This window comes from Zootoca vivipara, chromosome 6 (assembly GCF_965207765.1).
Source record: "Zootoca vivipara chromosome 6, rZooViv2.hap1.1, whole genome shotgun sequence".
NCBI lineage: Eukaryota > Metazoa > Chordata > Lepidosauria > Squamata > Lacertidae > Zootoca > Zootoca vivipara.
This window is the reverse complement of record NC_142589.1, coordinates 88,341,856-88,369,742: the sequence shown is the minus strand read 5'-3', so window position 1 is coordinate 88,369,742 and position 27,887 is coordinate 88,341,856. Positions and strand designations below refer to the sequence as shown.

Here is a 27,887-nt window from a genome sequence, read left to right as displayed (position 1 = left end):
CTTTTCATCACTATATTCCAATAGTTTATTCTCCAACTTTTGATAAAATTCTGCTTTTTTGTTGTTTGGCACATATATTCCAACTACGATTATCTTTTCTTTTTTCTTTTTAATCTGTTTTGACATTATTCTTCCCTCGTCATCTTTAAATACCTGTTCTGGATTTACGTAAATAATTACACCTCTCTTTTTAACCACATCTGAGGAAATAAATTCATCTCCCAGCTTTTTGTGAATTAGCACCCTTTTACGTTTCCTAATTATGTGTCAGCATAGGGTCAACAAGTGAACACTCACAGCTGACTGATTTGGACGTTGAAACCTGTGGGCGTCTGGAGGTCGAGACTTAACATTATGTGTGTCTCTTGAAGACATATTACGTCCCACTTGTTTTTAAGTAATAAGTGTTCGACTTACTTTCTTTTAGTCTTACAATTTAGCAAATTAACATACCACGAAATGATTTTAAGATCCATGCAGATTCAATAGTCAACTTCTTTATTTCAAACAAAAATAAAAAATATATAATGCTTTGTATCTTCCCTTTATGCATTCCCTCCCACTTATTTCTTCAGGATTGTTCCCCTCTCAGTCTTGACTTGCAAACTCCTTCTCCTCCACAACCGCACGCACTGTCATTCTCTTGCAGTTTTCCTTCGCCATTCACCGGGTGCCATCCCGGGGTGTGTGGGGTGTGTGTGAAGGTCGGTGCGAGCCTCCCAACTCCACCTCACCTTGGTTCAGGGTGGACACAACTGCGGTGCTGGCGAATCCACCGCCTCAGCCGCGTGCCAAGCATCCTCCTCTCCGCCTGCACCCCGCTGCTGGTGCTTGTGCTTTGTTGCCCTGGTGGTGCTGGCGGTGGTGCTTTTTTGAAGACATTGCGGACCCAGGAGACAATGGAATGGAGCCTGAGGCAAGTGGGGGTCTTCGGGGGCCTCTTTTTCTCGCAGACCTGTGAGAAAAGTAAACAATTCACCTCCAGATTCTGCGAAACTGCCATGATCATTAATCAATAATAATAATAATTTATTTCTACCCCGCCCATCTGGCTGGGTTTCCCCAGCCACCCTCGGCGGTTTCCAACCAAATATTAAAAACAATACAACATCAAACATTAAAAACTTCCCTAAACAGGGCCGCCTTCAGTTGTCTTTTAAAAATAAAATAGTTGTTTATTGCCTTGACATCTGCTGGGAGGGCGTTCCACAGGGCGGGCGCCACTACCAAGAAGGCCCTCTGCCTGGTTCCCTGTAACCTCACTTCTCGCAGCGAGGGAACCGCCAGAAGGCTCTCGACGCTGGATCTCAGTGTCAATCAATCAATCAATCAAAATAAACAAGTATCTGACTTGTAGAAGACATCTGAAGGCCTGTTTTGTGTGTGTTATGTTTACATAGGCGGATCCCTGTGTCTCCCCCCACCCTGTACCGATCCCTGTCTCCTATTCTGCCCCCCCACCCCACCCAGGCAAGGCCTTACCTATCCCTGCCCCCTATTCCGCCCCCCACACCCCAGGCAGGGAAGGGTTACCTATTCCGGCCCCCTATTCCAGCCCCCCACCCCACCCCACCCAGGGAAGGCCTTACCTATCCCTGCCTCCTATGAATGATTGTATCTTCATGTTTCGTCTGACCTTGTTCACTCTTGGCTCCAGGTGTTCTTCTGTGTTGTCTCCAGGTGGGGGGCACAGCCCCTGTAGAGCATCCCCAGCCGAATAATTGCGCGACAGCCCTTGGCTGCTGTTATTTTTCAAGATGATGCCAGGCTGCTCTTGTAGAGACCCCCCTCTTCCTCTTCTTCTTGCAGCTGTGGGACAAAATAGTATTAATTAATAAATTAATATAAACCCGGGGGGGGGGAGTCACCCTCAAAAGGCCTCCAGCTAGCTTCCATTCTGTGGTTGATATGCCCCCCTCCCCTTCTGCCATTTGCCCCTTAGGCCTACCCATTGAAACTCGAGCAAATCTTTGAACTGTGCTCTTGGGGTCTCCTTGGCTTTGCCTTCCTCCTCCGGGGGGCTGCCTGGCTCTTCCTTTGGCTCATCCTCCTTGCCAGCCACTTTGTCCTCGGAGCCTGACTGTTGGCACGGACAGGATGGAGGAAGCAGCCCAGAGGTGGTGGGGAGAGAGGAGAAAGAGAGCAGCCCAAAATGAGACAGGCAGGAACCCAGAAGCCAAACGCTCCTGCCCGCATTGAGTAGCTTGCCAGGGAAGGCCTGGCGCCATGGGGGGCTGGTCCATCAGGACGAGTGGGGCAGCAAACACAGCCTGCCCCCAGCAGCCCCCTGCCTGTCAGCCCCCTTGCTCACAACCTGTTGGCAAGCTTCTTCTTCCTCCTCCTCCTCGTCCCCCCCCCCCCAGCCTCAGGGTTGCCCTTGTGCAGCTCAGCAGGGCTTCCCTCCTGCTCTCTCTGCTACGTACCTCATTTTCCCAGACTTTAATCTTCAGACTTAGCTGATTGTCACTCCGGCTGTCTCGCTGTCTAATATGTTGTGGTTTTAAAAATAAATTAACGCCCCAGTTTTTCAGATTCTGTTGCAGCTAAGAAACCCAAAGCCTGTTGACCCAAGGCTGCGGTTGGGATTCTGAGCCGATGTCACAGTTGGGTTCCGATCAGTCCATTTCCTCTAAAGGGGGAGGGTTGGACTGGATGGCCCTTGTGGTCTCTTCCAACTCTATGATTCTATGATTCCTCACCTAAGGGGGAAATGGAGGGGAGTAACTGAGTTGGACCCCCCCCTTAAAGGTGGTGGCAGTGGTGGTGGGGAGAGAGGAGAAAGAGAGCAGCCCAAAATGAGACAGGCAGGAACCCAGAAGCCAAACTCTCCTGCCCGCATTGAGTCGCTAGCCAGGGAAGCCCTACAGCCCTGGCGCCATGGGGGGCTGGTCCATCAGGACGAGTGAGGCAGCAAGGACAGCCAGCCCCCAGCAGCTACCTGCTTGTCAGCCCCCTTGCTCACAACCAGTCCAGAAGGTGGCCTTGTTGGCCAGCTTCCTCCTCCTCCTCCTCCACAGCCTGAGGGTTGCCCTTGTGCAGCTCAGCAGGGCTTCCCTCCTGCTCTGTCTGCTACGTACCTCATTTAGGGAGTCCCAGAGGGAGGACGGGGAACTCTGGGAGCTGAGGGAGCTCCACGGGGACCTTTTTGGCACCTGCAAGAAAAAGATGCAAAAGACAAGCAATTAAAAAACACAGCCAAACATTAACTAACGTTTCCCTGCCTTGTTTCCCCCCAACAGGTAGAGAATGAACGTCCTCTGTGGTAATCGAGGGGTTAATTCACTCCCCCCAAAAGACTTATCTATACATTTACTCTGCTTGAAGGAGGGGGGGAGAAAAAAGGCTAAGTTCTGCTCCCTCGCCATTTGTCTTCCACCACCTGTCTTGAAAGGGGGGTGGGGCTTTGAAAACACTTAACCTTTCAAGGAATAGGGGAAATTTCATGTCTGGGGTGGGGGGCGTGGAAGGTGACTTTGCTATCTTGGTCAGATTTTGAGGCTGGGGAGTAGAGAGCAACTTTGAGGCTCTTCCGAAGGACAAAAAAATGGGAGGAGGGGTGGGGAGAGTTTATAAAAAGCGTTTTGGCTTCCTTTCTCCTTGGCATCCCTCCCACCCACTCCAAATTTATTAAAAGTATTTATCAGGCAGTTTGGGGGGTTAAAAAAAAGAGATACCTCTTCCAACCATCAAAGATCAAAGGTGTTTGGCTTTCGAGGTTTCACTGTATATAAAGAAAGAGAGATATCTCTGGCACAGCTGGAATGTACAAAGGTTAAGAGCCTCAGACCCTGCTCTGCCATTGTTCCTTGGGTTGAAAAAGCTACTCCCTGATGGGAAAGAATCATAGAAACATCGTCGGAAGGGACCACGGGGGTCATCTAGTCCAACCCCTTGCAATGCAGGAATCGTCACCCAACATGGGTTTTGAACCCACAACCCAGGGATTGAGAGGCTAATGCTCTACCGATTTAGCTATCCAGCTTCAACTTAGATCTCAAAACCGGGGGGTGGGGTGGGGTGGACATTTGCTGGTTGGAGGAATGCACTGTAATCGGAGAGACTGGCCAATGTCCTGATTTGGAATACGGCAGATTCATGTATTGGAATCCTTGGTTTCCTTGGGCAAAATATTGGTGGCAAAGTCTTACCCGTGGCCCTCCGGGTGTTGCAGTACTCCAGCTCCCAGCAGCCAGGAAGGGTCAGAGGTGATGTTGGGAGTTGAAATCCAGCAAAACCTGGAAAACATAGGTTTTCTCCTTCTGGTTATCCTCTCCATGGTATATGGGAGGAGTATAGAGTCAAATAGCGGGACATCTGCTCTGCATGCAGAAGATCCCAGGTTCAGTCGCATCTCCAGGGAGGACTGGGAGAGCTGCACCCATCAGTGTAGATATTGAGCAATGTGGACGAATGCAAGGTCTGACTCTGCATAAGGCAGCATATCAAGTCATTAGCAAACAACAGGATTGATCTCCCATAAATTGAAAGTATCTGACATTTCCCCCCATAATATGGCATGATTTTATTTCTTACACAGATATTGAGGCACGTGACCACTCAAGCACCATTGGTATATGCAAATGTCTGGCTTGTTTAATAATAGTAATAATGGAACTCTCAGGTGGAGGGTGCGAATCCTCCCACCCAGCCTGGAAACTCACTGGGTGTCCCTCGGGATGGTCACTCACTCTCAGCCTGGCCTACTTCACAGGGTTGCTGTGAGGATAGAATGAGGAGGAAAACATGACCTTGAGCTCCTTGGAGGAAAGGTGAGATATATCGTATTGGCCTGAATATAAGCCTCACTTTCCCCCCAAATTCTGACCGTGAAAAGTTAAAGTGCAACTTAAATTCGCGACCTTACCAAAGATGGCTTTTAAAAAATTGCTGCCGGAACAGACATATGACAAAATGAGATTTATAATGAATTGAAGGAAATGTTTAAAAACACGTTTATTAGGAAACCAGAAGCTTTTTTACTTGGAATAACAAGAGAGGAACTACCTAAGAAAGACATTACTTTTTTTCTGTACGCCACAACAGCAGCTAGAATTGTATTATCAAGGAATTGGAAAACTGAAGATATACCTACGGTGGACGACTGGCAGATGAAGCTGATAGAATTCCTGGAACTGTCCGAGCTGACTGGGAGACTCCAGGACCAGGGAGAAGAATCAGTGGAAGAAGATTGGAAGAAATTTTATATATTATATATAAAAAAGACATATGGCAAAATGGAATGGGAGTGAGTGCCTGCAGAATTTTAGGGGGGGGCTTATATTTGGGTGCATCTTATATTCAGGCCAATACGGTAATGTACTAAATAAATATTTTTATAATTAAATTGACTCAATACTCTAAATTTCTTCTCCTTTCTTTGATTTATATCCCACCCTTCCTCATGAGGGATCCCAGTTTAAAAACGGTTAAAAACATCTCAGGGCTATTGGGAACAATGTCTTTCAAACGGCTGGGCAAACAGAAATGTTTTAGGATTTCATAGAATCATAGAGTTGGAAGGGAACACAAAGGTCATCTTGCTGTCCAACGCTCTGCAATGGAAGAATCTTTTTGCCCGACGTAGGGCTCGAACCCATGACTTTGAGATGGAAAGTCTCGCGCTCTGCTGACTGAGCTGCCCCAGCTCCGACTTTGTCCTGAAAGTCCATCATGTGTGCAGTTCAAAACTTGTTTCATTGGGGGGGGGGAGGCCTGCGGCTGAGATCTGAACCCAGGGCTTTGGTTCCCTTCCATGGGAAAGGCAGCGAAGGAACCCCTCCATGACCTCTCTGGGCAATCTCTGTGCAAGGAAGCTGCAGTTTCGCTTGGAGATCTGACTGTTAAAAAAGAGAAGACAAAAGAAGGGCAAGGCTCATGTCAAGGAGGTAGGAAGCTGGAGGGCAGGAAGCCCATGTCTGCTTGAAAGCTCAACTGCGAAAAGAAGAATCTTTGCCGGCTGGTGTAAACCTGAAACCAAGTTAATAATTGCATTTCAGTGGGTCTGCTTTAGGTTTCATTGCAATCAAGGCGATGAGATGATGATGATGATGATGATGATGATAATAATATTGGTTAACCCGGCCATAATAATAATAATAATAATAATAATAATAATAATAATAATATTGGTTAACCCGGCCACTCTGGGTGGCTCCCAGCAGAATATTAAAAGCACTATAAAAATCACAGCCACAACATGCATTTAAAGCATTTTGGGAGCATTAAATTGCAGGTAAAGCAATTGTTGTCCAGGGCGCAGGAGCCGCAGGACATCGGGAAAAGGGGGAAGCCTTTCTACGTGCATCCAAGGGAATGAGGAAAAGGACGAGGTCTCTTGGAGGCTTCCTGGGTTATGTGGGTTTCTTAGTGCTGCGTGGGTTTTTTAAGGTCACGCAGTGCGCCCTGGGAATGGCGAGGGAAAGGCTGTGAGGAAAAGCCTCTCTTTCTCCCTCAAGTTTAAATGGAAGAATCCAAACACGTCTAGAGAAAAATAAAATGATAGGAAACAGGATCCTTGTTTAAACAAAATAAAAAAAAATCCTTCCAGCAGCACCTTAGAGACCAACTAAGTTTGTCACTGAAGACAGGAGTGCCTGGTGTGCTCTGGTCCATGGGGTCACGAAGAGTCGGAAACGACTAAACGACAAAGTTTGTCTCGTAAGGTGCTGCTGGAAGGAATTTTTAAATTTTGTTTCGACTACATCAGACCAACATGGCTACCTACCTGTGACTAGGATCCTTGTTTGTGAGAAGAAGGGGCAGCAAAGCATGCTGGGAAGAAGGATGTGAGGGAAATGAAATCAAACCTAATAAAGGATAATTTATCAAGAAAGCTAATCGGTGAAACCTAACAAGAGACACCTTGGGGTTTATTTATTCAGTTATACATTGGAAAATGGGTAAATTTCAATTATAGGAAACAGGATCCTTGTTTGTGAGAAGGGCTGCAAAGCATGCTGGGAAGAAGGACATGAGGGAAATGAAATGAAACCTAATAAAGGATAATGTCTCAAGAAAGAAAATAAGCAATACCTAACAGAAGACACCTTAGGGTTTATTTAGTTAGTTATACATTGGAAAACGGGTAAATTTCAACTGTATAGGAAACAGGATCCTTGTTTGTGAGAAGGGGCAGCAATGCATGCTGGGAAGAAGAAAATGAGGGAAATGAAATGAAACCTAATAAAGGATAATTTATCAATAAAGCTAATAAGGGAAACCTAACAAAAACACCTTCAGGTTTATTTATTTAGTTATACATTTGAAAACGGGTAAATGTCAATTATGGGAAACAGGATCCTTGTTTGTGAGAAGAAAGGACTGCAAAGCATGCTGGGAAGAAGGACATGAGGGAAATGAAATGAAACCTAATAAAGGATAATGTCTCAAGAAAGAAAATAAGTAATACCTAACAGAAGACACCTTAGGGTTTATTTAGTTACCGGTAGTTATACATTGGAAAACGGGTAAATTTCAACTGTATAGGAAACAGGATCCTTGTTTGTGAGAAGGGGCAGCAATGCATGCTGGGAAGAAGAAAGTGAGGGAAATGAAATGAAACCTAATAAAGGATAATTTATCAATAAAGCTAATAAGGGAAACCTAACAAAAACACCTTCAAGTTTATTTATTTAGTTATACATTGGAAAATGGGTAAATTTCAATTATGGGAAATAGGATCCTTGTTTGTGAGAAGAAGAGGCAGCAAAGCATGCTGGGAAGAAGGATGTGAGGGAAATGAAACCTAATAAAGAATAATATTTTAATAAAGCTAATAAGTGAAATCTAACAAAAGATTTATTTATTTGGTTATACACTGGAAGAACAGTTAAATTTCAAATTAATCTGAAACCCCTGTGTGGGGCATGCTGGGAATCGACCGTTGGCCTGAAGGAGCTGGCAGTGCATGCTGGGAACTAGACTGCAACTGCCACTGCTCACCAGCCTTGACTGTGCCGGAGAGGCTGGCGGGAGTCGCAGGGCATTTTGAAGGTGACCCCTTTCCCTCCAAGGGCATCTCAAGGCCCAACCACGTGGCCCTCCGCCTCTGCCAAGGACACCAACCGCGTGCAGCCCATCCAGCTGGCGAGAGTCCCCAAAGGGCTGGAGAGGCTGGCAGGGGCAGGGAGAGAGGGGGGCCCCCAGGGGGTGGATCCTGCACTCTGCATGCCCTCAGAGGCTTCTAAGCTCAGGGGGCTGTCTGAGCCGGCATCTCTTGGGGGGGGGTGAGAGGTTTCTTCCTATTTTTTTATATACATTTAAAAAAAAATTATTTTACACAATATTTATACATAACAATTACTCCCTTCAATTGAAAACAAGATAAAAGGCTACCCAAACCTTTTTATCTATAGATATATAAAATGTAAAAGGTGCATGTAGGTGACACAGCATCTTTCTCAGAAACCGCTTGACCGATTCCGTTCAAATTTGGACACAACGTTCCATTCCACTGTGCGGAAGTTCCTATAAACTTACATTACAGAAATATGATACCTATCACAGGTAAAAATGGCAGTTTTTAAATAAAAAATAGCACCCTCCAGTGGACCTCAAAGGAACACAACTAGAAAACCTTGGCCTTCTATCGGAGGCTACACTGGTGCTGCAGCTACTAGGCCGAATGGAGGTGGGGACTCGCCTGCCTGTGGGTTGGGGGCAGGAGGGGACGGGATAGTCATGGATTGGGACAGGATGGGGGGGAATCACAGGGATGAGCCACAGCAATGCGTGGCCTGGCCAGCTAGTTCCTAATCAGAAAGCTTCTGGTTTTTTAACAAAAGTTATCTTAAACATTTTTTTCCATTTCATTATATATCATTTTCCAGAATTCTTTTACCACCCCACACGTCCACCACATGTAATAAAATGTACCTTCCTTCTCCTTACATTTCCAACACATGTTTCAACCTGTTCTGTACATTTTTCCTAGTTTACTGGGTGTCAGGTCCTGATGATACAACATTTTCATGTAATTTTCCTTCAACATACAATAAGATGTAAATTTTAAATTTTCCTTCCATAACTTTGTGAAACTTTGTGAACCATTGTGAAAACTGTATATTATACCCAAAATCTCTTGCCCAGTGTATCATTACAGATTTAAGTTCTTCATCTTTAGTATACCATTCTAAAATCAATTTATGGTATACATTTTAGATAGTAATTTCACATTATTTTCTAACAGATCTTTTTTGAATTTTGATATCTCCATACTAAAGCCATATTTTAAAATCAAATTTGAAAACATCATTTAATTGATAATGCTAAAACCAATCTGTTAGTAAATCTTTGATATCTTGAAACTTTTTCAACTTCAACTGATCTTCTACTTCTGTTAACAGCTCTTTACAGGTTGCCTCCTCTGTCTGCCACGTACCTCCTTGAGGTCTCTGGAGTCACAGAAGGTGTCGCTCTCTTCGGCTTCATGGTCTAAGCTCAGGGAGCTGTCAGAGCCGATATCCATTTCGGGGAACCGCGGAGGAAGAGGGAGAAGCCCTGTCAGCAGCGCTAGGAAGAGGGGACAGACTTCCCAGAATCCTCTGCAACCTGGCCTGATGCTACAAGGATCTCTTTACCTGCCTGGGCTTCCCTCCTCCTCTGTCTGCTTCGTACCACAGCTGTTCGGTCTCCGGAGTCCCCCAGGGGGTCCCCCAGTATCTCTCCGGAGTCCCCCAGCATCTCTCTGGGGGTCGAGGGGGTTCCTGCCGCTTCGGGTCCTCAAGCACAGAACCTGATTGTCCCCGATATTGCTTTCAAACAACTGCAGAGGAAGAGAGGACAGACTTCCCAGAACCCTCTACAACCTAGCCTGACGCTACAAGGATCTCTGGCCACTCTGGCTTCCCTACCTGGGCTTCCATCCTCCTCTGTCACTTTGTCACGTGAGATTTCATCCTCAGAGGATGACTCTTGGCCTGGTCAGGATGGTGGAAGCAGCCCAGAGGTGGTGGCAGTGGTGGTGGGGAGAGGGGAGAAAGACAGCAGCACAAAATGAAACAGGCAGGAACCCAGAAGCCAAACTCTCCTGCCTGCATTGAGTCGCTTGCCAAGGAAGCCCTGTGTGATGAAAGTCCTCTACTTTCCGTCTTTATTGTACAACCTACTTCTCAGATTGTGCAAGGCTTTAATGGGGATGTCCTGAGGTAAAGTTCACCTCCCACTATCCCAGTTATTCTCCTTATAAACCCCCTCACAACGCTTGGAGTTTAAAGGTAAAATGAAAGTGCTTTTCCAGCCCAAAACGTGGCACGGTTTCTTTCAAGCTCTGAGGGGAAATATGAGACTATTCTTAATGTACACAACAGTAAGGGGTTCTCCTCACTCGCGCTTTCCCCCCCCACTCGAAGCTTTCCTCCCACCTGAGGAAACTTTGTGTCACCCTCGAACCAGTCTCCCTCTTCCTCCCAACTCGGTGCACTCAAGGGACAACAACCTATCCTTCCTGCCTTAGATAAGGGGTTTTGTCCTTTTAATGAGTATCCCCACCAGATTAGCAATAGATACCTCTGCTGGAAAGATCACACAGACAATGGTAGGGATGGAACTTTAATTTAACATTTAATGTCCTATGAACTTAACGGTTGCATTCAAGGTTCATGTGTAGAAGCATGTGGTTTCAATGGAACTGTTCTTGTTAAACATATAACTTCAAACCTCACCCATTCCTCACCTAACACTACTCTATAAACCTATTCTACCATCACCCAAGCTCACACTCCCCTGCTTCATCTCCCTCTCTCTCCCAACTGTCAACTGTCACTAACTGCCGGTTTCTCCTCATAGAATGTTCGTAACCCCGCCCCCACAAGCATGTGATGTAACTCAGGGTAGGAGATGCATTAACCCTTATACATCCAGGCTGTGACCAAATATATCATCCTAGGGTTACTTCGTTACATATCTCCCCCACCACAAAGACATTGTGTAGGCATGCTCTTAACTATTCAGAGCAATGCCAAAGCAATGGGCTTGGGGTTTTAATTACTTCAATACATTCCATACCATACCTACTACAAAGCTAACTTAATTAACATTTCCTAAACTTTCACATAGATAAATCACATTCTGCACATATGTTAGATTATAGTGGCTCAGTCCATATGCTTTGCTAGGGTTTCCCACATTTCATATAATTATTTGCACATTTCCATACACCTCAAAAATACCTAGACAAAGCGTCAGTTATGACATTTTCCTTTCCTCTTACGTGCTTGACATCAAATGTGTAATCCTGTAACTGCATACTCCACCTCATTAACTTACTGTTGTTACCCTTCATTTGGTTTAACCATTTCAGTGGTGAGTGATCAGTATATAAAGTAAACTTTCTACCCCATAGGTAAGGCTTCAGTTTACCTACAGCCCACAAAATAGCTAGGCACTCCCATTCTATGGTTGAGAGGGACTTTTCCCTCTCCAATAATTTTCTGCTGATGTATAACACCGGGTGTAAAAAACCTCCTTCTCCCTCTTGTGCCAGTACAGCCCCTAAACCAACACCTGATGCATCTGTCATTAATTAAAAGGGCAAAAAAAATCAGGTGCTTTTAAAATGGGTTCTGACATCAGAGCAGCCTTTAAAAATTCAAAAGCTTGTTTGCACTGTGTCGTCCAGACAACCTTGTCGGGGTGGCTTTTCCTTGTACAGTCACTCAAGACAGCCGCATGAGTGCTGAACTGGGGGATGAAACGTCTATAATATCCTATCGCCCCTATAAAGGCACGTACCTGTTTCTTTGTTTTGGGAATTGGCCAGTTTCTGATGGCTTCCACTTTGTTTGTATCTGGCCTGATCACTCCCCCTCCAAGAACATGTCCTAAGTATTTTACCTGCCTTTTCCCCATCTGACATTTAGCTGCCTTTACCGTTAAGCCAGCAGTTTTTATCCTTTGAAAAACCACACTAAGATGTTGCAAGTGATCTCTCCAGGATGGGCTGTATATCGTCAATGTAATAAACGGCAAACGTTTTCAGACCACTTAACATCTTATCAATGAGTCGCTGGAACGTTGCTGCCGCGTTCTTTAACCCAAAAGGTAACACTTTATGACATTTTCCTTTCCTCTTACGTGCTTGACATCAAATGTGTAATCCTGTAACTGCATACTCCACCTCATTAACTTACTGTTGTTACCCTTCATTTGGTTTAACCATTTCAGTGGTGAGTGATCAGTATATAAAGTAAACTTTCTACCCCATAGGTAAGGCTTCAGTTTACCTACAGCCCACAAAATAGCTAGGCACTCCCATTCTATGGTTGAGAGGGACTTTTCCCTCTCCAATAATTTTCTGCTGATGTATAACACCGGGTGTAAAAAACCTCCTTCTCCCTCTTGTGCCAGTACAGCCCCTAAACCAACCTCTGCTGGAAAGATCACACAGACGATGGTACGGATGGAACTTTAATTTAACATTTAATGTCTTATGAACTTAACGGTTGCATTCAAGGTTCATGTGTACAAGCATGTGGTTTCAATGGAACTGTTCTTGTTAAACATATAACTTCAAACCTCACCCATTCCTCACCTAACACTACTCTATAAACCTATTCTACCATCACCCAAGCTCAAACTCCCCTGCTTCATTTCCCTCTCTCTCCCAACTGTCAGCTGTCACTAACTGCCGTTTTTCTCCTCATAGAATGTTCGTAACCCCGCCCCCACAAGCATGTGATGTAACTCAGGGTAGGAGATGCATTAACCCTTATACATCCAGGCTGTGACCAAATATATCATCCTAGGGTTACTTCGTTACACCCTGACACCATGGGGGTCTGGTCCATGAGGACGAGTGCGCCAGCAAGCACAGCCTGCCCCCAGCAGCTCCCTTCCTGTCAGCCCCCTTGCTCACGACCGGTCCAGAAGGTGGCCTGGCCGGCCGGCCAGCTTCCTCCTCCTCCTCTTCCTCCCCAGCCTCAGGTTGCCCTTGTGCAGCTCAGCAGGGCTTTCCTCCTGCTCTGTCTGCTACATACCTCATTCAGCAAATCCCACAATGAGTCTAGAGAGGACAGAGAACTGTGGGAGCTAAGGGCGCTCTCAGGGCTGATTTTCGGCACAACCAAAAGAGTCCAGGGAGGACAGGGAACTGATGGAGCTAAGGGCTCTCTCTGGGGTGATTTTTGGCACAACCAAACGAGTCCAGGGATGACAGGGAGCTGTCTAATGATATTCTCAGCAACTGCGTAGGAAGAGGGAGAAGCCCTGTCAGCAGCGCTGGGATAAGGGGAGAGAATGTGTGGCATCTGCCATGCAGGCAGGTCTCTGCACCAAGGAAGCTATAATCGGAGGCTGACAAGATGGAAAGTGTCAGTGTGAGGAAGAGGGGACAGACTTCCCATAATCCTCTGCAACCTAGCCTGACGCTACAAGGATCTCTGGCCACTCTGGCTTGCCTGCCTGGGCTTCCGTCCTCTGTCACTTTGTCACGTGAGATTTCATCCCCAGAGGATTACTTTTGGCCCAGACAGGATGGTGGAAGCAGCCCAGAGGTGGTGGCAGTGGTAGGGAGAGGGGGAAAGACAGCAGCCCAAAATGAAACAGGCAGGAACCCAGAAGCCAAACTCTCCTGCCCGCATTGAGTCGCTTGTCAGGGAAGCCTTGACACCATGGGGTCTGGTCCATGAGGACGAGTGCGCCAGCAGGCACAGCCTGCCCCCAGCAGCTCCCTGCCTGTCAGCCCCCTTGCTCACGACCGGTCCAGAAGGTGGCCTGGCCGGCCGGCCAGCTTCCTCCTCCTCTTCCTCCCCAGCCTCAGGGTTGCCCTTGTGCAGCTCAGCAGGGCTTCCCTCCTGCCCTGTCTGCTACATACCTCATTCAGCAAATCCCAAAATGAGTCCAGGGAGGTCAGGGAACTGAGGGAGCTATGGGAGCTCTCAGGGCTGATTTGGCATCTGCCATGCAGGCAGGTCTCTGCACCAAGGAAGCTACAATCGGAGGCTGACAAGATGGAAGGTGTCAGTGTGAGGAAGACAGAGCCGTGGAGCAGAGAAGCAATTTGCACAAAAGCCTTTCCAGGAAATCAAAACTTGGGACACAGGCTTGTATCTGACTTCAGAGTAGAAATGCATGAGCACAAATAACTGTGACCCATGACTCTGAATGGGTCCCTCTCCAGCCTCAGGGATGCCTTTGTGCAGCTCAGCAGGAATTCCCTCCTGCTCTGTCTGCTACATACCTCATTGAGCAAGTCCCAGAGTGAGTCCAGCGAGGACAAGGAGCTTAGGGAGCTCCATGGGGAGATTTTCGGCACCTGCGAGGAAAAGATGCAAAAGACGAGCAATTAAAAAACACAACCAAACATTAAAACTCAAGGAACTCATAACTGAAACAACAGAACAGTGTCACATTATATAACCTCTTCCCTCCTCATCCCTCTTTCCTTTTGTGTTGAAACATTCAATTTGACAGGCTGAGGGCAGGGGAAGTGTCTTGCATTTTACTGAGCTGCAAGCTGCTCTAGGAGCCTTTTTACTGAAGAGAGGGATAGAAGTAATTATCGTGGTAGTATTAATTAATAAATTAATATAACCGGGGGGTGGGGAGGTCGCCCTCGAAAGGCCTCCAGCTGCCTTCCATTCTGCGGTTGATATGCCCCCCTCCCCTTCTGACAATCGTCGCTTAGGCCGCTGCCACCTACCCAATCTGGGCTCAGCCAATCGTGATGTTTTGGGGTCTCCTCCTTTCCTTTGCCTTCCTCCTTGGGGGAGTTCCAAAAACTTTCTTCAGCTTCGTGGGAAGTCAGCGAGCTCTCCGATCCAATTTTGGGAAACTGCGGAGGAAGAGGGAGAAGCTCTGTCAGTTGCGCTGGGAGGAGGGGTGAGAATGTGTGGCATCAGCCCTGCAGGCAGGTCTCTGCCCCAAGGAAGCTACAGTTGGAGTCACTCTTGTAGGCTTCGTAGTTGAAGCTCAGGGGGCTGTTCAAGCTGGTGTCTCTCTGGGGAGCAAGGATTTTCTTCCAGCTTGGCCTCCAGCAACGTCAGAGTCCCCGATATCCAACTGGCTGATACGGCTACCAGAAAGCATTGCTGGGTTAATTTGTACACCACTTGATCATGTGCCCCGGCCCCCAGTATCTTACCTCTGCACACACCCCTTCCTCTGCCAGTGCAACAGAATTAGAGGAGGACTTAATGGAGAAGCAAAATCTGCTGGGTCGTAGATCCCCTGCTCAGGTTGTACTTGTGCAAATCAAACCATGCCTCCTGAAGACACCACGGTCTCCGCTGACCATCATTCCAAGGAAACTGAACCTGCGTCAGCACCTGGAACCCTGCGAGATTGGGGCATGCACATCCGCATCTCTGCATTTGTGGATTTATTTGACTATTAGTAACAACTTAAATTATTAGTACTCTGTCCTCCTGAATGTGGCGTGATGGGTTGTGTTTCCATTTAAATCTCATTCCGTATTCCTAAATCTATGGAGAGCTTGGATCCTGCTTGGGGGTCCCCCTTTGGGCATCTGGCTGGCCACAGTGAGAATAGGATTCTGGACTAGGTGTGCCATTGGCACAGGTATCTGGTTTCTTTACTTTTTGAAATATGGGAACCCTAGTTAACAGCAAACAGTTTCCTCTTCCACAGGAAAGCTGTGTTCTCCCCTCTTCGTCACACCTCTGAAGGTACTGAGACACTGCTGAGTCAGTGAACATTTAAGCACATTTAATTTTATTATTTAACTTATAAACATGAATTTCTTTGGTTCTTAAAAGCACATATCTTCTTTTTATATAACACAGACTTGTTAATACAGCTCCTGCATCCCTCTCTGACATTCTACTCTCCACCGCCAACTCCCAACTGCCAACCCCCAACTGCCAACTACAATTTAGAATGCCCTCTAGCTCCGCCTCCCAGGGAACACCTGCCTACAATGGGAGTGATAGATTAACCCATGATGAACCGGAAGCATCATCAGGCACTATTCCGCCACATTCGTCCCTCTCCCAAAGTCATTGCATAGGCATAGTTGCACTTTTAAACAATGCCGAAGCAATGTCTTTGAGCTTAATTAAAACCAATTAACTCAGAATTCCCTTTGTCAACAACTTCTTTGTTCTAACATTACTTAACAGATTCTTTTTATTTACCTTTATCTTATTTCCACCAACACATATTCACTATACACTTTAGCTTTTCAAAAGGACCCAAATACTTTTTCCTATTGACATCCACCTAGGTATATACAGTGTAAGGTATTCCTTACAGTCAAAATTGGTGTATATCTCAAAACTTTATACTAAACATTTCTGTGTCTCAAATAAAGAAAAATTGATTATATACCTTAAAAAATATTTTCAAAATTATACCAGAATTTAAATACATTGCTGTAAAAGACATTCCCCATATCTACATAAGTCAAGTCAGATAGATCCCATCCTAGGTTTCGATTTTACCGCTTGAACATTTTGATAATCCCCTTATCATTCTACCTTCATACTAACCTGTTGCATACAGCTTCAGCATTAACCAATATGATAAATACAATCAAAACCTACAATATAGACTCGAACAATTAAGTAAGTTGCAGTAAAAAGATCATGTTGTCAACCTTAACAAAAACACAATAAATTCTTCAATTTTACTATTTGAACTGGGGATACTTTTCAACTGTTCAAATTCCCCCTCTAGTTGAAGTTCCCCAAATAACGAGGTGCGATACTCTTCCCACTTGTCTCCTCAAATAAGGAAGGAATTTGTTTTCGACATTTCTTCCTGCTACACCTAATAGACAAAAATCCTTTTCACAAAAGTCACTAATGATTTTGAAGGAAGAGGTTTCAACAGGTGATGCAGATGAAAGTCTCAAGCTGTACTTGTTTGTTGAAATTCTGATGACTCTGTGTGACGAATTTGAAACTGTTATGTCATGTTTTTGTTTCACAACCAACCTATCGAAGGGTTAACCCAGACTCCTGGTTAACTGACAGCAACATTCCATGGGAGGCGTGGCCTGCATGGGGGTTTGAAATGGAAAGGGGAACCGTTATGTCAGTTGGCGGTTGAGGGTTTTTTGTGTGGGAGCTTGGGTGGTTGTGGAGAAGGTAGAATTTAGAGTAGATGAAGTAGTGGATAGGTATTCTGTTATTTGATTACCAAGAACGTTATCTGTGAAATTAAGTTTGTACCAATGTTACCAGAAAGCAACCATTAAGATTCAAGCCAATAAATATCCATCTTTAAAGTGTCACATTAGTAATCGTCTATTTCATTTTCCAGCTAAGGTACCCAGGAACCCAGGTGGTGGGGAACTCTTTTAAACTGTCAAAACTGCCTTTTAGAGGAGAAAGGTTAGTTTGTGGCTGAGAGTGCACCAAGAAAGGGGGGGGGAGCTAAAGGAGGAGACAGGTTCTGAGTGATAATAAAGTTACCTCAGGAAGGAGGCTAGCTTTACAGTAAGGGAGGTTCTAGTGAAGGGAAACCCTTATCTGAGCGCACATAGGAACAGTCTTATTTATAGCCCCAAGTCTATATAGGTACCTGGTCACGTTTAGGCTGGAAGAGGACTCTCTTTTATTTTTGAAAACCCACGAGTGCTAGAGGGTTTAAAGAAAGGCTAGAGGGATAAGTGGGAGGTTTTATTTACCTCAGAAATCCCTGCTAGTGCTTTTAATAATTGAGAGGTCAGAGTTATAAGACGGAAAGTGAGAGGGACTTTCGTCGCACTCTGCATTAGGAGAAACGTGCTGTACTTTACTACGTTGCTTTTCCTCTTCCTGCCGTGTCGCTTTTCTTCCACTGCGCTGCACTTAATCTGGCTCTGCGATGCGTAGACCACCAGACTCGCACTGATGACTCTGAAGCTAGAGCAGACGTTCTTTCCTCGCGACTTTCAACAAAGCTTGTTGCCCGGTTTTTTCAACTAAAACTTTAAATATTGGTTTGACTTATATATTGAAGTTAAAGAGCTCTCTTACTTCTATTTGAGAAGTAACTGTCTCAGTCTTTGATTAGATGCACAAGGGACCGTCCGTTCTCACTAAGAAAGCATCTGTTTGGCATATCAAACAACTTTGATGATGTAGTTGGCAAACTTGACCCGGTACAATCCTGTTTGTATATCTTCCAGGGGATGTGAAACCTTAACCATAGGGTTATAGATTTAGCTCCCTTCCTTTTCTCGCTTTCTGGCAATCATTTTCCTGTGGGCTTCTCTTTGCTTTCAAATCCTAACAGGATCAGATTCCGCATCATCAGGACAATGATAAAATGAACGAAGAGCATATGCGCATCTTTGAGTTGCTCTAGAAACTGGTCCAATGATATCCACTCCAATCCTGGAAAAAGGCTCTGTTACTACAGGAATCGGTTGCAGCAAGCCACGGGTATTGTCACCACTTTCCCCTGCTCTTTGGTATATCGGGCAGGACTTGCAAAAGGCCCAAATGGCCTTTCCCATCCCAGGCCAATAAAACCATGATTGTATTCTGTCTCTGGTTTTATTAATGCCTAGGTGAGCGGTAAATGGGTGAATCATGTGCCAGCTGTAAAACCTGCAGTCGCTATTTCTGGGGCAAAACCAACTGTTTTTTTTGTTTTCCATACTGCTGCACTTTCCCTCCTTTTAGCTATTTTATGAAGTCTCCCCTCTATTTCAGTAAACACACAGGGATTCTCTACAGTCACTTCAGTGTCAGGACTTTGCACCCTATCCCACAATTCTTTCAGGGATTCATCCTCCTTCTGTTCTACTAAAAACTGGGTGCTAAATTCCTGTGCATTCGGCAATGTAAGCAGTACCTCCTCTCCCACAGGCTCTATGGGTAGTGCATTAGGGACAGGGGTTGAACCCGCAAGGGCTTGAGATTTCGCTTTTGTGACAATGTCTCTGTTTTGCTAAGTCGTTCCCTATTAAGACAGGAACCTCCAGATCATCCCATATAACCACTGTCCACTTGCCATTAAAGCTTTGGTACTGAATGTTTACTTCTGCTACCGGCACCACAAATTCAGGACCCCATATACCTTTTAGGCTGTAAGACTGATTTGGGAGATATTGTTCTTTAGGGATCCAACAAGGTCTCACCAGAGTAACCTGTGCGCCAGTGTCTCTAAGTCCCATTAATTGTTGCCCATTTACTCTGACAGTCTCAATGGATTCCTTGTTAACCTCTCCCTCAGCTCTCCAGACCTGCATAACTTTAGCAGAATCCTCTGTTTGACTGGGCTCTGGCACTTGGCCTGCTGTCTGAGGAGGGTGTATAGTATCCGTTTGAAGCAACAATTCTACTGGTTTCGCAGCATCACCTGCAGTTTGTGCTTTTGCCAGTAGGGGGCATTTAGCTCGAATGTGCCCCTCCCTTTCACACACAAAATATGTAAATGTAATTTTCTTTTGAGGTGGCTTATCAGACCCCGTTTGTCTGACAGGGTTGTATTCTTGTTTTTCCCGACTTTCTCCAGCTCGCCACAGTTTATTTTTCTGTGAAGGCTTAGGGAATATTATTTCACCATCCTCCCCTTCCATTTGATCTAAAACTTCTGCTGCTGCCGCCACAGTTTGTAATTTTTTGTCCCTCAGAAACCACCGTAAACTGGTAGGAACATGTTTGAAGAACTGCTCTAAGCCAATTAACTGTTTAAGCTCCTCAAAGCTCTTCACACCGCTTCCTTCTACCCATCTATTCAGCAGTCTATCCAAGCGACTTCCCAACTGGGCATAAGTTTCCTTTGGGTTCCGCTTAATTCCACGAAATGCCTTCCTACTCTGCTCTGCTGTGAGCCCACAACACACTTTAACCCGATATTTAAAAACTGAGTAGCTTGATAATTCCTCCTCCCTCAAGTCTGAATAAATTTCACTCAAGATCCCACAGATCTGAGGACGTAAATATATCATCCAATTCTCCTCAGGGATATGAAATTCTCCACATACCCTCTCAAAAGAGAATAAAAATGCCTCAATATTGTCCCCACTCACATATTTAGGGAAACGTTTCACGTTCACTGAGGTAACTTCATTATTATCGAGATAATGTGGTAACTCTGCCCTTAATTTCAGCTCTTCAAGCTGAAGAGAATACATCTCTCTCTCTGTCCTCAATCGTTCCAGCTGTATTTCTTTTTCTGCTTCAACTCTACTTTTCTCTGCTTGAACTCGAGCTATCTCCAATTGAACTTTCAAAATTTGTAGCTCTGAGTTGGAATTTTCTTCACCAGTTTCAACTTCCTCAGTTCTCACATCTCCCTTCGCCTCTCTCCCTTTTCGTAAATGTGCCATCTTCTGACAGGATTTGTTTGTCTTATTCGACTTCACTCAGCGTGTGGGTGTTGCTTTCGAATCACAACGCTGCCACCAAATAATTGTGAGGAATCGCTCCTTTCCCACCCCTCACTGCTTTAACAACAGAGGCTCTCCCTGTGCTTCTCTACAAACAGGAGAAAAACCTCCAGTGTCCAAATTGGGCTTGTCTCCAGAGTACCTCAGGCACTGCGTTCGAAACCTATTGCCACCAGTGGGGTGTCCCTCCCATGGATCCCTACTGCTACAGTGTGCCTCTCCCTTAGGCAACTATGTGGCTCCTTTGGCTTCGCTAACCAGCCCTTTGTATGACAGGAGAAAAAGCCAACAGTTTCCTCTTCCACAGGAAAGCTTTGTTCTCCCTTCTTCGTCACACCTCTGAAGGTACTGAGACACTGCCGAGTCAGTGAACGTTTAAGCACATTTAACTTTATTATTTAACTTATAAACATGAATTTCTTTGGTTCTTAAAAGCACATATCTTCTCTTTATATAACACAGACTTGTTAATACCACTCCTGCATCCCTCTCTGACACTCTACTCTCCACAGCCAACTCCCAAGCTTCAAGTGCCATTTAGAATGCCCTCTAGCTCCGCCTCCCAGGGAACACCTGCCTATAATGGGAGTGATAGATTAACTCATGATGAACTGGAATCATCATCAAGCACTATTCCGCCACAGCCACCCAGAAGGTCTAAGGCGTACTGAGGGACAGTACCGTACTTTTCCATGTATAAAACGAGGAAAATGGGATTTCCCCCATTTTGTTAATTTGGAGTCCACCAACATAGGGGGAATGTGTAATACATGGAAAAATATGGTAATATAATATACCGTAATATAATATAATATAATATAATATAATATTACAGTGGTACCTCAACTTACGAATTTAATCCGTTCCGAACAGACCTTCATAAGTCGAAAAATTCGTAAGTCGAGGTACCGGTTTCCGCCGGCAGGAATGGCGGACCTGTTTTCCATCCCTCTGACCTTCGTAAGGAATTTGGCGGTTGCTAGGGGAGTAAATGGCAACCCCCTACCCTCTCCGGGGGTTACGGAGAGGGGCCGCTGGCCCGCGATGCCCCCAGACCCACTCCGACTGTTTATGGAGTGGGGGGAGCTTGGGCTGAAAAGCACTTACGAGGGCCAGGACTCCCGGACGCTAATCTGCATGGCGGGGATTTCCATGGTTAAAGAAGATAATTAGGCTTAAATCTATGGACATACTTCAGAAGGAGGGGAAGAAGCGCTGTTTACTGCTGAGAAATCTATGCTGCTGAGGGAGAGGAGTTAAAGGCTGTATATCATCTGGAAGAAGGATTGATGGGGACGGAGTGATAAGGGAATGGAGTTTTATTTTTCTTCATATGAGTTACTTCGTACCTTCCCAGACGCGATGTCCTGGCTTGTTTGGAGTGAAAGAGAAGCAAAAGACTGTGTGAGTTGAACTTTATAAACTGTTGTTACTGAGCATATTTTTTAAAGATGTGGAGTTGCCGATGAGAAAAGCCCCCCCCCTAGTCGGACGGAAGGAGTCCTGGACGCGTTCGGAGGATTTATGAGCTGTGACACACTTTGAATTGGAGCAGCGACCTGAAGCTAAGTTCAGCTACAGGGCAAGGAGATCCATTAATTTACCAAGAGTTTATGGTTTGATGTTTGGGTCTTCTGCCTGGAAAAGCTGTAAATTTTATAAAGATCGTTAATCTTCATGGCTATGAGAGAAAACGAAAGTGATTTGAGCTTTTTAAGATGGCGCTGCTTCGACGCAACAGGGAGCTCCAGACTAAGAAGATTTATGGGGAGGCTGGACTGATTAACCCACACAGGAGAAAGAACATTTGTGAAACCTCGTTTGATATTTATCTCAGCAGCTGGGAAACAATCGGTTGAAAGTGGAAAACATCTATGTGACTGTAAGGGGAAGATCTGGATTATTATGAACTTGGAGGACGATTTGAACTTTAGAAAAAAGATGGCAGTGGACGGTTGCGAGGAATCCCCAATTTCTTGAAGCATGGGAACCCAAATAAAAAATTCTTTAGACGATTTGGCATAACATTCGGTTTGATTGATATATATATATGTGTATAATTTGAAATAATGAATGTGATATAATTGGTTTTAATTGGAAAATTAATAAAATATATTTAAAAAAAAAAAAGAAAAATTCGTAAGTCGAAGCCAATGGGGGAATTTTTTTAAAAAAATCGTAAGTCGAAAAAATCCTATCTAAACCGCATCCAAAATGGCGGACGGAACTCTGTTCGTAACTCGAAACATTCGTAACTCGAAACATTCGTAAGTCGAGGTACCACTGTATAATAATATAATATAATATAATATAATATAATATAATATAATATAATATAATATAATATAATATAATATATAACTAGCTGGCCCTGCCACACGTTGCTGTGGCATTGATTGTGAAGTTATGACGAAAGGAAGAAGTTAGTTAATGTTTTGAAGTCTGGTATTTATTTTTGTCTTTTGTAGGCGTGGTAGTAAAGACGGAGTTGTTGTTGTTGGGCTTTTGGTGTCCGATATGTCGTATCTTACCTGGACAGTGGATGCGGACTGTCTCCCTGGGCGGGCTGGCTCCTGGGGCGGGGTGGATCTCGGGGGGCCTGTTAGACCTGTGAAGAGGGATAAGGAACGTATAAATTAAAGGCAATGGAAAAGAAAGTGGAAGAATAATTAAATTGGTAAAAATTGTATGTATTTGTGTAATATAAGTAGGGGTGTGTTAGGCATAGAGAGTATTGTGGAAGTTGTGATGGAGATTGTTTGTATTTATAAAGAAGGTATAAATAAAGTATGGGGGGTAATGGGTTACTGTGGGAAATGTGCACAGTGTAAAGGTATGGAGGTTGTGTCCGATATGTCGCATCTTACCTGGACAGTGGATGCGGAGTGTCTCCCTGGGCGGGCTGGCTCCTGGGGCGGGATGGATCTTGGGGGGGGGGGCTGTTGGACCTGTGAAGAGGGATAAAGAAGGTATAAATTAAGGGGAATGGTGAATAAAGTGGAAGAAGAATTAAATTGGTAAAAGTTGTATGTATTTGTGTAATATAAGTAGGGGTGTGTTAGGTATAGAGGGTATTGTGGAAGTTGTGATGGTTAGAGTTATGTGTGGTGGTGGGGGATGTTGTGGGATTGAAATGATAGGAGTTAGCTTACCTGGATAGTGGATGAGGTCTGCCTCCCTGTGAGGGCTGGGTTCTGGGGTGTGTTGGATCTTGGGGGGGGTATTGATCTCTGTAGAGGTAGAAAGGAGGTATAAATGAAGGCGATTGTTAAAGAAATGGGGGAGGAAATAATACAATGCGTAGGGGTCTTGTGGATGTTCCTTGGTGTGGGTCAGAGGTGGAGGGGGGCACTGTGTAGCGGACTAGAGGATGTTCACTTGCGGTGGGGAGATGGGGGGCGCGACTGTGTAGAGGGTTGTGGATAGTCCTGGAGGTTTTCTCCTTTTAGCGGGCTGGTGGTTGTTCTGTTGCGGTGCCGATATTTTTTTTGGGGGGGGCGGAACGTGTAGGGGCCTGGTGGTTACGGGGCGGCCTGTTTCGTTCCGGTGGGGAGATATCCGCGGAGGGTTGTTCCGTTGCGGTGGGAAAATGCATGATTGGGGGCAGATGGGGGGGGCGCAGTTTGTAGAGGGTTTGTGGATACTCTGGGATGCCTTCTCCTTGTAGGGGCCTGGTGGTTTCTTCCTGCTGGGACCGAGATGGGGGGCGGATTTTGTAGCGGCCTTGTGCCTACAGGGCTTGTCGGTGGGGAGATATCTGCGGATCGCGGCCTGGTGGTTGTTCTCTGCTGGTCGTGAGTTGGGGGGTAGGCGGATTGGGGGGGGGGACAATTGTGGCTATGGGGTGGGCTGTTTCGTGTTGGTGGGGAGATCTCCGCCAAGGGCGGGGATTGTGGATCGTGCGACATATGAGCGGAGGGCATGGATTGTGGATCGGGTAGGATGGTGAAGGCCAAGACCTATGGGGTGGGGGTCTCTGGGGTAGGTACCTCCGTGGCGGGAGGGGGTCCTTGGGGAGCGGGCTACTGTTCGGGTGGCCTGGTCCCTGGCAGAGGTCTGTTCTCCGGGGTGAGCTGTGTCCCGGGGTAGTGGGGTGGATGGAGAGTGGCCGTTATTTTGCCAGTGGGCGGGATTTTGGCTGTATGTTTAATTTTTTTTAGTTGGGGTGGGTGGGGAGTGGGTGGGAGTTTGGGTGTATATTTGATTTTGTTTGGTGGGGTGGATGGGGAGTGGGCGGGAGTTTGGGTGTATGTTTGATTTTGTTTGGTGGGGTTGATGGGGAGTGGGCGGGATTGGGTGTATGTTGGATTTTGATTGGTGGGGTGGATGGGGAGTGGGCGGGATTTTGGCAGTATGTTGGATGTTGTTCGTAGGATGTCCACTGGAGGGGGCATTTTTTTGGATATACAAATCCAGGTTTCTACCTGTCCTAGGTGTGTGTATGGACAATGTAAGTGGATAGAGACACTCTCACATGGGGTCCCAATGATGTGGGGAAATTTGAGGACGATCGGATAAGTGCTTGTGGAGAAAGGTTCATTGGAACAAAAAACACCCTCTACATTTTCATATATATACTGAAGATATAATAATTAATATAATATAATATAATATAATATAATATAATATAACAACATAACATAACATAACATAACATAACATAACATAATATGGCTCAGTTTGTTAAATGGAGGATCAGAGTCCCCCTTCAGACTCTCCTGTACGTCAGAGTCCCCGTGTTTTGTGTGTGTTATGTTTACACCCTGTCTCCTATTCTTCCCACCCCACCCCACCCAGGCAAGGCCTTACCTATCCCTGCCCCCTATTCCACCCCCCTTACCCCAGGCAGGGAAGGGTTACCTATTCCGGCCCCCCACCCCACCCAGGGAAGGCCTTACCTATCCCTGCCTCCTATGAATGATTTTATCTTCATGTTTCGTCTGACCTTGTTCACTCTTGGCTCCAGGTGTTCTTCTGTGTTGTCTCCAGGTGGGGGGCACAGCTCCTGTAGTGTAGAGCATCCCCAGCCGAATAATTGTGTGGCGGCCCTTGGCTGCTATTATCTTCTGGGATGATGCCAGGCTGCTCTTGTAGAGACCCCTCTTCCTCTTCTTCTTGCAGCTGTGAGACAAAATAGTATTAATTAATAAATTAATATAAACCCGGGGGGGGGAGTCACCCTCAAAAGACCCCGAGCTGCCTTCCATTCTGCAGTTCCATTTTGCAGTTGATATTCCCCCCCCCCTTCTGCCATTTGCCCCTTAGGTCGCTGCCACCTACCCACTGAATCATAGAATCATAGAATCATAGAGTTGGAAGAGACCACAAGGGCCATCCAGTCCAACCTCCTGCCAAGCAGGAAACACCATCAAAGCATTCTTGACATATGCCTGTCAGGCCTCTGCTTAAAGACCTCCAAAGAAGGAGACTCCACCACACTCCTTGGTAGCAAATTCCACTTCCGAACAGCTCTTACTGTCAGGAAGTTCTTTCTAATGTTTAGGTGGAATCTTCTTTCTTGAAGTTTGAATCCATTGCTCCGTGTCCGCTTCTCTGGAGCAGCAGAAAACAACCTTTCACCCTCTTCTATATGGCATCCTTTTATATATTTGAACATGGCTATCATATCACCCCTTAACCTTCTCTTCTCCAGGCTAAACATACCCAGCTCCCTATTTGAAACTCGAGCAAATCTTTGAACTGTGCTCTTGTGGTCTCCTTGGCTTTGCCTTCCTCCTCTTGGGGGGGGGGGGGCTGCCTGGCTCTTCCCTCCTGTGCTCTCTCTGCTACGTACCTCATTTCCCCAGACTTTAATCTTCAGACTTTGCTGATTGTCACCCCGGCTGTCTCGCTGTCTAATATGTTGTGGTTTTAAAAATAAATTAACGCCCCAGTTTTTCAAATTCCGTTGCAGCGGCTAAGCCACCCAAAGCCTGTTGAGCCAAGGCTGCGGTTGGGATTCTGAGCCGATGTCACAGATGGGTTCCGATCAGTCCATTTCCTCTAAAGGGGGGGGGGTTGGACTGGATGGCCCTTGTGGTCTCTTCCAACTCTGTGATTCTATGATTCCTCACCTAAGGGGAAAATGGAGGGGAGTAACTGAGTTGGACCCCCCCTTTAAAGACAAACAGATAAAAGTATCTTTATTGGTATAAAGGAGTTAATTTGGGGTGGGGGGAGTTGAAAGCTTATTGCTCCCCCCCTCCATAGTTTGTCTCCAATAGCTTTAGGGGGCTTAAAGTCTGTGTCTCTGACCCCTCCCCATTTTAAGGACCGTTCCACGTGAAGGGAGGGGACGGCTTGCTTCCGGGCCTCCCCTCCCCTCTGGCTTGAAATTGGTTGGGGGGGCCTTAAGGCCCCTTGCTGATCCATTGAGGGTTTATAAATGTGACGTGACCCTCCCCCCATTCTGAAACAAGGGAGGTTGTAACCGGAGAAAAGAACAGGACTGACTTTGCCGCGGAAGGTGACTTTGCTATCTTGGTCAGATTTTGAGGCTGGGGAGTAGAGAGCAACTTTGAGGCTCTTCCGAAGGACAAAAAATGGGAGGAGGGGTGGGGAGAGTTTATAAAAAGCGTTTTGGCTTCCTTTCTCCTTGGCATCCCTCCCACCCACTCCAAATTTATTAAAAGTATTTATCAGGCAGTTTTGGGGTTTAAAAAAAAGAGATACCTGTTCCAACCATAAAAAATCAAAGGTGTTTGGTTTTCGAGGTTTCACTGTATATAAAGAAAGAGAGATTGAGAAATATCTCTGGCACAGCTGGAATGTACAAATTTAAGAGCCTCAGACCCTGCTCTGCCAGTGTTCCTTGGGTTGAAAAAGCTGCTCCCTGATGGGAAAGAATCATAGAAACATCGTGGGAAGGGACCACGGGGGGTCATCTAGTCCAGCCCCCTGCAATGCAGGAATCTGTCACCCAACATGGGTTTTGAACCCACAACCCAGGGATTGAGAGGCTAATGCTCTGCCGATTTAGCTATCCAGCTTCAACTTAGATCTCAAAACCGGGGTGGGTGGGGGGTGGGTGGACATTTGCTGGTTGGAGGAATGCACTGTAATCGGAGAGACTGGCCAATGTCCTGATTTGGAATATGACAGATTCATGTATTGGAATCCTTGGTTTCCTTGGGCAAAATATTGGTGGCAAATTCTCACCCGTGGCCCTCCGGGTGTTGCAGTACTCCAGCTCCCAGCAGCCAGGAATGGTCAGAGGTGATGTTGGGAGTTGAAATCCAGCAAAACCTGGAAAACATAGGTTTTCTCCTTCTGGTTATCCTCTCCATGGTATATGGGAGGAGTATAGAGTCAAATAGCGGGCGAGTCCTAGCCCTGCAGGACATCTGCTCTGCATGCAGAAGATCCCAGGTTCAGTCGCATCTCCAGGGAGGACTGGGAGAGCTGCACCCATCAGTGTAGATATTGAGCAATGTGGACTAATGCAAGGTCTGACTCTGCATAAGGCAGCGTATCAAGTCATTAGCAAACAACAGGATTGATCTCCCATAAATTGAAAGTATCTGACATTTCCCCCTGTGATATGGCATGATTTTATTTCTTACAAAGATATCGAGGCACGTGACCACTCAAGCACCATTCTTGTTTA

The 27,887-nt window shown here is 45.8% G+C and overlaps 1 protein-coding gene across 1 annotated transcript; it reads right to left on the bottom strand.

Annotated features, from left to right (window-relative positions):
- Nucleotides 1-481: 481 nt before the first annotated feature.
- LOC148685524 (uncharacterized) lies at nt 482-26,080 on the bottom strand. Its single transcript, XM_088671365.1, has 14 exons — nt 26,076-26,080; nt 25,227-25,402; nt 23,434-23,511; nt 23,149-23,229; nt 22,813-22,889; nt 14,639-14,770; nt 14,177-14,251; nt 9,852-13,938; nt 5,093-5,837; nt 4,149-4,235; nt 3,078-3,152; nt 2,424-2,699; nt 1,590-2,080; nt 482-955 (listed from the first exon to the last, which is right to left on the bottom strand). Exons 1-8 carry the CDS (start codon nt 26,078-26,080, stop codon nt 13,846-13,848), a joined length of 717 nt encoding a protein of 238 aa, XP_088527491.1. The 3' UTR covers nt 482-955; nt 1,590-2,080; nt 2,424-2,699; nt 3,078-3,152; nt 4,149-4,235; nt 5,093-5,837; nt 9,852-13,845.
- Nucleotides 26,081-27,887: the final 1,807 nt, after the last annotated feature.

Excerpts from the sequence above, each read along its gene's own strand:
- LOC148685524 (XM_088671365.1), bottom strand. Across the intron at positions 23,512-25,226 it reads TGGAGCCAAGAGTGAACAAG|AGATCAATACCCCCCCCAAG; the intron begins GTCAGACGAAAC and ends CTACCTCTACAG. Across the intron at positions 13,939-14,176 it reads TCTGGGACTTGCTCAATGAG|CCTCCGATTGTAGCTTCCTT; the intron begins GTATGTAGCAGA and ends CCATCTTGTCAG.